General features: G+C 33.2%; 1 protein-coding gene and 1 long non-coding RNA gene across 3 annotated transcripts in view; both read left to right on the top strand.

The window, feature by feature from the left end:
* Positions 1–12,692, top strand: part of LOC123709214 (protein real-time) — a 31,779-nt gene that overhangs the window by 2,420 nt on the left and 16,667 nt on the right. For both annotated transcript variants that reach the window (XM_045660336.1, XM_045660337.1), the window contains exons 2-3: positions 11,876–12,025; positions 12,260–12,391. In XM_045660336.1, the coding sequence (XP_045516292.1) occupies positions 11,876–12,025; positions 12,260–12,391 (282 nt within the window). The remainder of the gene's footprint in view (positions 1–11,875; positions 12,026–12,259; positions 12,392–12,692) is intronic.
* LOC123709216 lies at positions 4,057–4,929 on the top strand. The gene is made up of 2 exons (XR_006753706.1): positions 4,057–4,143; positions 4,343–4,929. It is a non-coding gene; the product is annotated as an uncharacterized LOC123709216 (long non-coding RNA).

Raw genomic sequence — 12,692 nt, 5'->3', positions numbered from 1 at the left:
TATGTATAAATCAGCAAGCGGCGCTTGCTATGTACAATCGCAAGCAAGGTGATTCACCTGCCAATAGTTCTTTTGTCTTTTGAGATTTAGTCAGATAAATACAATGTTATTAAGGACGTTTGATAATAAGGAGATATCATGTCCTTTTCAAATGTACTTTTAGGGTTGCAGTCTGTAAATGGTTATTGCTTAAGTGTCGGAATCAACCACTTAAGTGTTAGTTGTTTAAGTCACAAGGTCGTTTTCTTTTCATTTCGTTATCATAATAGCACTATTTTACATACAAATGACCATGGAGATATAATTGTCCGAGATACCAATTATGCCAAATACGAATGCATTCTTTAAAACTTTTAAATAATGAATTATCTCGTTGCCTCAATTCATTCGTAAATATTACCGATTTTTATTTCACAATCTTTATAAATTGTTTTAGTTAAAACTTATAAACTAAAAGTAAATACTACATACAGGATTAAGCAGTGTTGGCAGTGCTGTGTACCAATGGAATTTCTGTTGATATGCGCATTTAACATTCGCTTGTATGGTAAAGGAAAACATCGTGAAGAAACCGGCATGCCTTGGACCCCATGTGGGACTCGCGATTGTGCATACCCACTAAAACCCCAAAACGCCACCAACAATCGCCTTAGGTGGGATGCGTAACAGCAGAACCTTATCCGCTTCCCATCATGCGACGCGACGGTTGCTTCCGCCTCTTCATGCCCATTGTTGGTTTGTAATAATTGACACAGCAAGGATCCTTCACAGACCGGGCCATACGCTTTTACAAATAGCTAGGGATCGGGTCCAGTACTTGGAGGGATGGATTGGAAATGATCACGGAACAGATATAAAAATCCTAGGTTGCAGCGCCATTGGTATATTACATGTAGGATTATAGAGATTATTTCATGTCCTCGGTGATTTAACATTGATGCTCTGTAATGCAGCAAATTGATAGAAAGGTTATGATAGATTTCCGCGTTTTAAACCGATTTCATTGAGATCATGATCATAGATTAAGCCACGGACAAACGAGATTAGTAGGAAAACAAATTTAATAAAGTATTGTCAGAGATAGATAAAGGATGTGTGTTAAATTAGAATACTAAAATATTTGTTCATAAATTCGTGGATGATGAATTTAGTTATATTAGTACGTAGTTGGTACCAAAGTTCTGTCACTGGCACGTTATGATTTTATACAAAAAATTATTGCATTCTATTTGTGAATGTTTTAGAACAAAAAACAATCACGGTCCGTAATTTTTAACGATGACGAAGAGTAGTTGAAAGAAACGAGATGAGTAGTTGAGGACGTTAAAAGAAAACCGAATAGCTGTTTTTGCGTTGCACCGCTGTGGCCACTCTCCGAGTCCATTTTCAAGTTGCTCATAAATTTGAATATAACGCTTAGGTTTGTGTACCGTACTATTGATATGTACAGTGAAGTCTCCGAGGACAAGAAAAGAACTGGCCGGCCACGCTCCGCAAGAACACCAGCAGTAATCACAGCTATCAAGGCGCGCATAACAAAAAATCCTGTCCGAAAACAGAAGTTGACTTTGCAGATGCTTGTCAGTAGGAAAACAGTAAAAAAAGGTTTTAAATGAAGATTTGTCTTCGAGCATACATAAAAAAGAGTGGGCTTAAGAGATCGCGGGTGTTTTAAAAGCGCTACACGAAGACCCTACACCGTGATATCCTCTTTACGGACGAAAAAAATTTCGATATTGAAAAGAAGTACAATGAACAGAATTATAGAGTGTACGCTAGGAGTTCTGAAGAAGTTGGAAATAAAGTTCCGAGGGTGCAACATGGACATCACCCATCATCAGTAATGGTCTGGTTGGGAGTGTCCTATTACGGGCCAACTGAGGTTCATTTTTGCGAAAAGGGGGTCAAACCTGTGCAGAAGTGTACTAATAGACAGCTTTGCATCGGCTTGTCAAAGACCTGCCCAGCATGCTATTTGAGGGACATAACTTCGTGTTTCAGCAGGACTCTGCGCCTGCACACAATGCCAAGACCACTCAAGCCTGGTTTGAGCGTCAAAACATCGACTTAATTAGACATGAGGATTGGCCTTCCTCCAGACAGGACCTTAATCCTTTGAACTATAAAATTTGGCAGGTCTTAGACAGGAAAGTCTGTGATAAACCTGGAGTCATCTTTAAAAGCGCTTAAGGGCCTGTACTAAAAGTAAGGGAGGTCATTTCGAATAATACAAAATATATGCTATTTTTTATTCCTTAATTAATGATTAATTGATATATCACTCATTAAAAACGAATCAGTACTTTTGCTTTTATCATTCTTTCCATTTATGGTAGAACCTTGGGACCGACTACGTAATAAAATGTAATGTAAAACCTACTCGGTTGCGGAACTGAGTTCTAACTAGTAATAGCCGACAGAAATGTAGTAGCATCTCATGTTACAGAGGCTGTAGGAGCCCATACCTAAATCTCACAGATGTATCATTAGAGCGTAATATGTGTTTCAAATAACTTTTTGGAACAATGATAATAATAATGAAAGCGAAACCTCGTTTAGTATTCGACATTTGACCTTCGTATCAGTTCCTTGTTGCTAATATTGTTATCACGTCTTTGAGAATTGGCTAACACTTACCGCTAACGTGATATGTTGTAATTTAATTGTGGATAATGATTAATCATTATTATCTAAATATAATGAACAATTATTTAATAATTTCAAAAAAGGGTTTATAATCCGCTATTAGTTCTTTTCGTATGAGGTAATTGGTTAAATAAATTTATGTTTCGTTGAATTATTTTGTGTTACAATACTTTTCCGTTGACTTTTTATTGATTTGGAATTTGCTTTGTTCAAATACTATTGCTACAAAGGTCCTTTATAATAAAGTTAGTATTTAATCAACGGATAAATGCCATTTTAATATTATGACAGACACACATGTATTATCTTGTAAAAAGAGAGTCGAATCGACGCTCCATATATGTGCGACATGTTGTTAACATATACATATCTTTGTTAACAGATTTTGTTTTTTTGAACATTGACCTTTGATGTTTCTGTTATTGATCAAACCGTCATTGTCGTTTAAATCGCTTAATTATTTACTTCACCTATTTTGTGGTAAGGAAATGTTTTGAACGTAGTGTTGTTATTTTGTGCAAATATTCCTTATGCGAGTTACTTAAATTCAGCCACAGTTTTGTAGCTTTGTTTAATTTAAAAAATACGCAAGAATTTTACCAGTGGTCAGCACTTTTTTACAAAATTCTCAGTATTATAAAATGCATGTGTATACAATGATAAAGGAATTGTCATATAAGTATGTATTTTTTGTATTATGGGGATTTAAAGGAGCGCTTTATTTTTTTTTAATCAATTAAATATATCTGCAGATATCGTGTGTTAACGGAAACTCCAGCATTAAGTAGAACCTCGGATTAGATTTAATTAACGTACAGTTAACTCTAGAGGAAATTGCAACAGTCTTTACCGATGCCGTAACCGTAGGAGTGGCTAACACTATCCGATACGACCGATGTAATATTATTTTCGTACAATATGTTCGCTTCATGTTATAATTAATGTTTAAGAGATCCATGGTAAATGATATTGTCTTACAGCTTCGCACATTTAAAAGAAGAATTTAGTACTTACCTACAAGTTACCATGCATACAACGCCAGATAGTAATTTTATATTATAATAAATCGAAAAAAAGGGTGAAACGCAAACACACACACTTCTAAACTCTGCCAGATTACTAAACTTTACTAGAACTTCCAATTTCAACTTGAGTATTTCTATGAGTTCTATATAATTTATGGAAAAAACCTGCCATACATTTTGGGCTCCCAGCAATTATTCTGTGTAAGTAATTTTGATTGATCTTAAAGTCTTCCAACGTGGTTTGTGATTAATTTCTCGTTTCTTCTTAACGACAAATTTTATCGTATCGTATAATAAGCAGTTGAAACAGTGTGCTAACATTGCATTGATTATTTTTATGTTCTTACGCTGTTGAAAATTTAATTTAGGTACTAAATAACTTCACGATAGCGCAGTGTTATACAGCTGTTAGTCATGAATTATTTATTTATCTGAAAATATTCTAGCTACAAGGATGTATATTCTCTAAAAGGTTAAGAAGGAAAGTATTATGGCTTATAAATAATCGATTTATATTAATGTTGCCATTTAAAAACACATATTTAATTGTTAAATTACAAAAATGGAATATACAGTTAATATGATAGAATTAACAAAATACATTTAGTTAGGTTTAGTATTTTTTTTACTATGATAGACTATGTAATCAATACCTGAACAAACCATTCCAGCAAAACTTAGAAGTAACTCAAGAATTTGCGGATGCGGTGAAACAAATGATGTCGTAAAGAAATTGAGTCCTTACAGAAGGAGTGGATGGAAACACTAACACGACCTTCAGGAATGAAAAGCGCGATTGCAGAATACGTTTAGCATGTCACTGAAATGTATTACTTCCGGTATATATTTCAGTGATAATATATCACAGTAAATTTAGATCACGATATTATTTGTTTATATAAAAAGAGGAAACAGCCTGGCGGCTTATCTGATGTTCAGTGAGACCCAACTCTCTGTGAACGAGTGCCGGTTGTCAGTTGTACGGATGGACGTCCATTGTTTGAAATCTTAACTGAAATATCAAATAGTCATACTATTTTACAGCTCATTAACGGAATAACTTGGCCGAAACACGTCCAGTAGTCGCCGATGACGTGCAAATTTTCAGTAATGAAGTTACGTACTGATGGATCACATTTCAGTTACATTCTATGTATTTAGATACTAAAATTTAAAGAGAATTAAAAAAATTACCAAATATTTCCAACACTGTACTGTGGTTGTAACTTTTATTATATTTTTTGTTGTTTGCGACTTATTTTGCGTATTAATAGTCCTAAAAATAATGCAAGTGCTTCTAATTGTATACCAACAGTCAACACTCTACGTGTATTCTTAAGTAAATGGATGAAGAATCGTGAAATTCATAAAGAGCCCTTTGCCCTTCTCATAAATGGGGTCGAATGTCGATGTCAAATATTGTTTCGATTCGGCGTAATGACCGTGCCATGGTCATTCAATAACAACGCGATTATTCAATTTGTTGCAGGCACCGAAATGGTTTTCCTGCGGTTCAATTCACCTGGTTCAAATTGTAACCCGACATACATTCCGTATTTTTAATAAGAATTCAATTACATTACATTTTCGATCATACGAGAAACCGAAGCCGAACGAGCGAGCGAGAAAATTTATATTAGATTATATGATTCGGATATGTCTGCAAAACGGTATTGATGCTCTTATTTTTAAAAAATATGTTCAAAAATAAACTCTATGTATTGCTTATATACCCCAATAAAGAATAATAAAATAAAGTCCATTTATTTATATCTTAATAACAACAACAAAAAACCTAAATAAAAAAAGCTTTATATGCTTTTTAACATTATACATTATTCTTTATCTTGTTATCCTATAACCTAACTACCTTTAGTACCGTCGATCGGAAGTCCTTCGCGCGTAAAGGTCTCCTCCATCTTTTTCCAACTGACTGTCTATGGCTTGCTTGCTTCTATTTCTTCTATCCACCTTTTCTTGAGGCGCTCTCTTCTCTTTTTTCCCCTTACTATAGTAAATATATTTGGGCGACTAAAGATCCTGTTGACTATACAGTTTGACATATACGATACGAGCCATCGTTTTGTCTCTCGACTACAATACCTAACACCTTCAAAAGGCTCACAATAATCGATTAACATAGAGATCTATTTGGTGTAAACGGTACGTATGTTGTGATACTGGTAATTGAGAATGTCAAAGTTCAAATAGTTTAAGCTTATCGTAATTGAAAGGGAACACGCGAAACCATTCAATTAACTTTCATGTGAACCCTAATCGACCGATTAAATCTTGTAATACTCGTGAGCTGAACAATCTCTGTTATAATGTTGTTGGATTTAGATTGATACGCGCTGATCCGGCAAACTTTGTTTAAAGGTTATGACACTACTAATATCATTATTAAAACTGGGGATTTCTGGTACAATGGTAAAAAAAAATATTTTTTGTATTTTAAATGTCAAATCCTCAAAAAAAAAATCATAAAAAATTGTCAAAAGAACCCTAGTCATCCTTATCACGGGGTATTAAAATGAGTTTACGCCCTATTCTCAGACCTACCGCATATATACATTTTTTTAAATGTTCTGTTTATGATTATATTTTTTGTTTATCGATTACCTGTGTTATTAAACATATATGTATTATTGAATAGCAAATACCTCGACGTAGTTAACTCTCTAACGTTAAAAATTGCTAACAAGGAAAAAATAAATATGAAAGAAGTTAAATAATATGTATGAAGTTTTGGCTTAAATTTATCAAAAAAAATCGTCTAAAACTGCAAAAATATGAATACTATTTTTTTTTGGATATTCAATGATTATTTTATTAATTTCGTAAATATACATCAATTATATAACATAAAAACTAATTATATTATTGATATAGCCAAAGATGGAATACGAAATATATACAAAAAGGTTCAAATATCAATTAATATTAAATTTACTAAATATATTAAACAAAGTAATACCTAATTCGGCTGTGCTGTGTGATGGAGTGTACGTGGGTGTATATGTCGGTTGTGCTCATGTTAATACTTCTCTTTTTAAGTAATTAAATAGCGGGCACCTTGGGCAATATCTTCTTAAGTACTTTAAGGTCTTTATTGTTTTTTATTCATTTGCTCATGCAGTCCAATGCTACGTTCGTTTTGAATAAAATAAATATGTTAATTTTTAAAAATATCCAATGTATATATAATTAAGAATTAATGAAGTTAATTATCAAATGTTTGCGAATGGTCACAAAGAACACGGTCATCAATAAACTTCCAAACTTTCAGAAAATATAGTTTTTACTCAAACTTAAATTTCAAATACAGAAGTGTATTTTAAATAAGTATTAAAATTTGTTTGACGTAAGAATTTGCTCCTGTATGCTTGGTTGGTATGGTTCCAGGCTCATGCTATTTATAGACGCGTGGGAATTAGCGACGTCACCAGCCTAATCCACTTTGAAGGTCATTGACCTTACTGTATAGAAGCCCCGGAAAAATTAGGAAACCTCACGAACATAAGTCTTGATTATGTTTGTTAATCCAATTGAATTTATGCCCTTGACGTTGATAATAAATCCAAAATTTGTGGAATCCGTATTCTATATTTAGAAAAAAATAGTTTTATAAAAGGCAGGTCACAGACTACTGCATATTTATAATGATGATTCGATGTTTACGTGTTAAAGGAGAGAAAAGAGGGCGTATTTGTTTTTAATAAAAAATCACGTAGCGAAATCAGACGACCATCATTCTGAATCACAGACAACTTTCACTACAGCAGAGAGTGATCTAAATACGCTATTATTACTGGTCGGTAGTTAAAATGTTTAAGGCAGTGCTGTACTTGCAGTACTAGGAACGAGGTGTTTCCGATATTATATGACTTTTTCATTGCTCCGAACGAAATGATGTATTACTATGTATTTATCGTTATTGTTTCACCTTAACTATTGCTAATAAAACTGGTTTACGTAAATCCCTACCCAGGCAGAGATTATGCGGTAATACCGGACTTATGTTTTGCATAGATTGTATTTTTTACCTGTGTAATCCAGTTTTAAAGCAATTTGTTTGTATTCATTCTTGTGTACAATAAATTATGTATATATCTACTATTACTAAGTTGCAGAGTCGATACTCAGCACTAAGTATGACATGTCGGGTTAAACAAACGCTTGCCTAACCGTATGTCGTAATTACTTTGCTATATTTTCCTTGCAGCAATAATTATTAGCTATAAACAATCTGTACTAACACGTTTTCCTGCTGATAATTTCGGCTCTGACGTATTGAGGGCGTTTCAATGCCAATGAATATAATGCACTGAAGTCCTCATAATTGAGTGTGCTGTGATTGTACGATGAGCAAGGAAAACCTTTTGATAAGTAATCACGATCACGTACGCTAAAGGACGGAATAAAATTCTTCTTAAATAAATCAACATCGTATTATTATTTTTAATATAATAATGTGTTTTTTAATTAATTGATGTATTTTAAATCGTGAAATAGTAATACCTATTATTATTTGTTTATAACTAATTAAAATCTAAAATTTACTATACGTATTATTTAGGAAATTAATTATAATTCCTATAAACAGTTTAGGTGTGGTACATTATTAACTAATTAGACTTTTTACGTCACCAATATAATACAGTGAAGTTACTGGATGCACATATTTACCGTAGAAGAGAGCAAGATTAGAATATACGAAAATTCATATACACCATACTATTTGTTTATCTAGTCGGTTTCATTTGGAGTACAGCACTGTCAAGGTCGAGTAGGCGAAGCTCCCCGCATACTCACAGAATCTGGTTATTCTTGTTCGCTTTTTTAACATGTTTATGATATAAACAATATTATATTAACAGGTCTCTCGCAAATGTAGCGTTTCTTGACTTGAGAGGTACTTACACAATATAAAAATTTGGAATTAATACGAAGCTTAAATTAAATATTACAGTTCTTATAACACCTTTCATCTCTACTAAAATATTTTATGTATTTGTGAAAACAACAGGCAAACACATCACATGAAGCTTTCATTACCACACAAAATATATCTAAATGCAATTATAAAGATACAAAATTGTGTGTCGTGCGATCGAAAAGTAATGATTCTGAAAACAGTCTAAAATATTTACAGTCTTGAATCTCTACAAAATATCTACTATTATAAATGGTATAGTTCTTTCGTCCAAATATTCTTCAAGCTATACGTTTAACCTACGTATATAATATAAAGTTTATTGATTCCTCGTCTCGTGTCGTAACATCAGTTTCATTTCCGACAGTGAAGGCCGCCGACAGGGTCTTGCAAAATTCCTTTAATATGTTTCATCGAACGTTATTTTCTCAACTAATTAATAGCTGGGATTAGATTTCAAAAACAAATTAATCAATTTTATGGATATTTGCCTCATATTATGTCTGTTTGCATCATTTTACTTTAATAGGCAATTTCCCTTGGTATCTGACACACGTTGACAGGTCTATAACATGCCGGTTTCGAATAAATTTGATTTTGTTAAATGTTGTAAGTGAAAGACAAAAGCTTATAAGGCAACGCATAGGTTAAGATCTTACCGTTATTCTTTTGAATATTTGAAGTTGGATCGGTGTCAAGGTTTTATAAGATTTAGATTCGTTGAATAAAAGGTACATTTATGCGAACAATGGCAAATAAAATTCTCTTACATAACCTATATCCAGCCTTCGATAGGTACAGACGTGGAGATGAGTGTTAGTTCAATATCAGGTATTCCATATCGAATTATTCCGCTCGATCAACACCTCGATGCCGCTCGACATCACACTGATTCAATTTGTTACTGTTTGCTCCCACGACGTATTATTTATTTAGGACACTTCACATATGTATGTTCATGTATTTCATATATTAAATATGTTCCTTTGTGTCACTTTTACGTTGGATCGCCGATTTTGATTTCATAGATGGTTTTTGTAGTTCAATACAACATTATGTATTGTATATATATATATAGATTATGTCATGCATTATGTATCCTAATATTATAAAGAGATAACGTGTGTGAGGTTGTGGGGTTAATTGTAAATTGTGGTATATGGGTTGTGTGGGGGGGGGGGAACGTATTAATATATATATATATATATATATATATATAAGAAACAAATATAGGTAAATAAAAATGTGTTTATTCATTTGACAACAATATACTGTAACTATATACTGTAAAGTATTGTTATTTTAATTTTGATTGAACTAATATACTCTTTATGTAATGACGATAGAAATAAAGTGGATTAACTTGCCACGGGGCCTAACTACGTAATTTCCTCAATTTATTTCTGAAAGCATTACAATTTAATATTTCGTCGTGAAAGAGAAATCTACTGTTTTTGTCTACGGTTTCACAAAAGGACGTCTAAGATGTTTCAAGGTATAACTTAATATTAAATCGAGGACATTTCATTAAGCCTCAATTGGTTATGATGAAGGCCATTTCGGTGATGTGGAATAATTAATATTTAGCAATCAATGGAAATTATCTTTTATATTATTTAAATAATTATACAGTGTCGCGATGCATTGATTCTCGAGATTGCTTGAGTTCTTTGAGGATTATGTAAAGTTTCTTATCACAAACACAAATTACGTTACCCAAAAGATTTTTGAAATAAAAATCCCCGTAAGATACGACCTATTGGAATTAGATTAATTTGTGTTTATTCTCTCTAAAACAAGGTAAATTCTTAAGATTAATGTTCAATCTAATAGTAAATCTCAAGCGCGTCCCTTGTGAAGCATAAATCATTCAAATAAAGTAGTAGACGCGTGTTCTATTGAATAGTGCTGGGAATGAAGGGGGTGGACGACAAAAGAACGAATCAGCCATTCAATGCCGTCTTTTAGTTGAGACGCATCACCGGAAAACTATCAAACGAAGGCTGGTTGACAGCAACCGGCCATGTACAGACATGGTAGACATTTAGTGGTGAATGCTATTAAGGAAACATATTATTCGAATTAAACGATACTATGTACAGTTGCGTGTTTAAATTCTTAATAATATGTTATGTACCTTGATTGTCTTTAAAAAAAATCGTTTTTTTTTTATTTATGTTTAATTAATGTATCAAAAATTGATCTCTTGGAGTTTGAATTCAATCTTAGGAGTAAAATATCTAAAGCGATGAATGTTTGAGGTTCAACAAAGTTTCGATTTTTAATGAAGTACATTTGTTGCACAGTATGGCAAGGGCATATAGAGGCAATTAAAGCGGATATAGCCGATCGATGTTTTCTACTTTATTGACGACGCAAAAAGTTGTAGTGAAATTGATGGTTAATACCATAAATGGTATATTTTAAATGTAATATAATTACGGCCCAAATAAGGCAAAAAGAGTTTCATTTTTTGAATTCTTAATTATGTAGGAGACTTTACAACTCGACTTGAAAGTAGACCATTTGTTTTTAAGATTTGATTATAAAGTAGAAATGTTTATTATATAATTATGTATAAGGGCTAGTTGAACTAGTTCTTAGGGTAGGAGATTAAACACACCAATAATGACTTGATTGGCTATAATTCACTTCACTGACTGTACAATTTTCTATAACTCCAAACTTATACAAAGGAATTGCCCGTGCGCATGTGACACAACCTCTTTTATAATCTCCTCCCTACTCCGACTCTACCATACCACTTCAGGGAGATGTTCGAGTCAATTCGTAACTATTCTAATTAACCGAACGAGTCAAATGACAACTTGCACATACGCATTTGTAGCAAGATTCTTAAGAATATGTTTCATAATAAATGTTTAGAATTTAATTAAATAAATATTAAAAGCTAACATATGTATATATCAAATACTGAAAATACTAAAATAATGCACCTAAAACTAAAAACCTTAAAAATCTATTATTAAAAGCACTCCTTTTAATAATAGATTTTTAAGGTTAAGGCTTTAGGCAAGTTTCCAAAGATACTGGCAGCTTTCCCCCTTGGAATAGTTAGTAAATAAAAAAAAACTTTGTCCGAGGTAGAAAAAACAGGTAGGTTGGTTTGGTTTAGTTTTTTTGCTGCCAGCATCTTCGAACCTTGCCTAAAGGGACTCCTTTCAATAACATTTTAGTTATTATATTATAGAAGAAATAAGTTTTTAATTGTCACACGTCTTTAATTACAAATAATCTTTGTTTACAGGCATACGAAAGACGGTTTCCGAACTGCCCTCAGATACCAGTGGTCTTGGAGTGTGTCATCACAGATGATAGCTGGACGGCTGATGATGCGCAGCGTCACACTACCAGACGCTGTCAGCTTAACGTAGAAGCACCCTATCTTCTGAAAAAGGTAAGTGTCTAGATAGATATAACAACACGATAAAGTTATTTTCATCTTAGCTATTCTTGTCGTTGAGCGAGCACAATAATTATAAATCAATACTTCATGACTGTTACTCAAAGATAATATAACTTTCTTCTGATGAAATATTTTTTAAACGCGGCGCAGATTACTTGGTACTTCTACATAATATTAGCGTAGATCTTTTATGTCTCAAAAGGTTGACGTTTTGGCTTTTTGCAGATGATAGGTGTGGACTACGTATACTTCATTCAGAAGAATCATCTGGACCTCAAGGGTCGTGTTCTGGAGATCGAAGCCACAAATGAGACCTTCGCATCGAGGGTGTCTGTTGTCGAGAAATGTCGTTACTATGTAAGCTTTTTTTGTAAAACAACCTCATTATTATAAAGTTTTATTCGTTACTAAAAAAATGGTTAAAACGAAATATTACATATAGTAACTTATATAGTAAGGTTAACTTATAAGCAGTGTTAGCCTAGTGGCTTCAGCGTGCGACTCTCATTCCTGAGGTCGTAGGGTCGATGTGCGATGTTCCATGTGCGCATTTAACATTCGCTTGAACGATGAATAAAAACTGTAAGGACACCGGCTTGCCTTAGACCCAAAAAAGTCGACGGCGTGTGTCAGGCCATGTAGGCCAACCAGGCTTCAG

This window comes from Pieris brassicae, chromosome 5, assembly GCF_905147105.1.
Source record: "Pieris brassicae chromosome 5, ilPieBrab1.1, whole genome shotgun sequence".
Lineage (NCBI taxonomy): Eukaryota > Metazoa > Arthropoda > Insecta > Lepidoptera > Pieridae > Pieris > Pieris brassicae.
The sequence above is the reverse complement of the archived record's forward strand: the minus strand, read 5'-3'. Positions and strand labels throughout refer to the sequence as shown.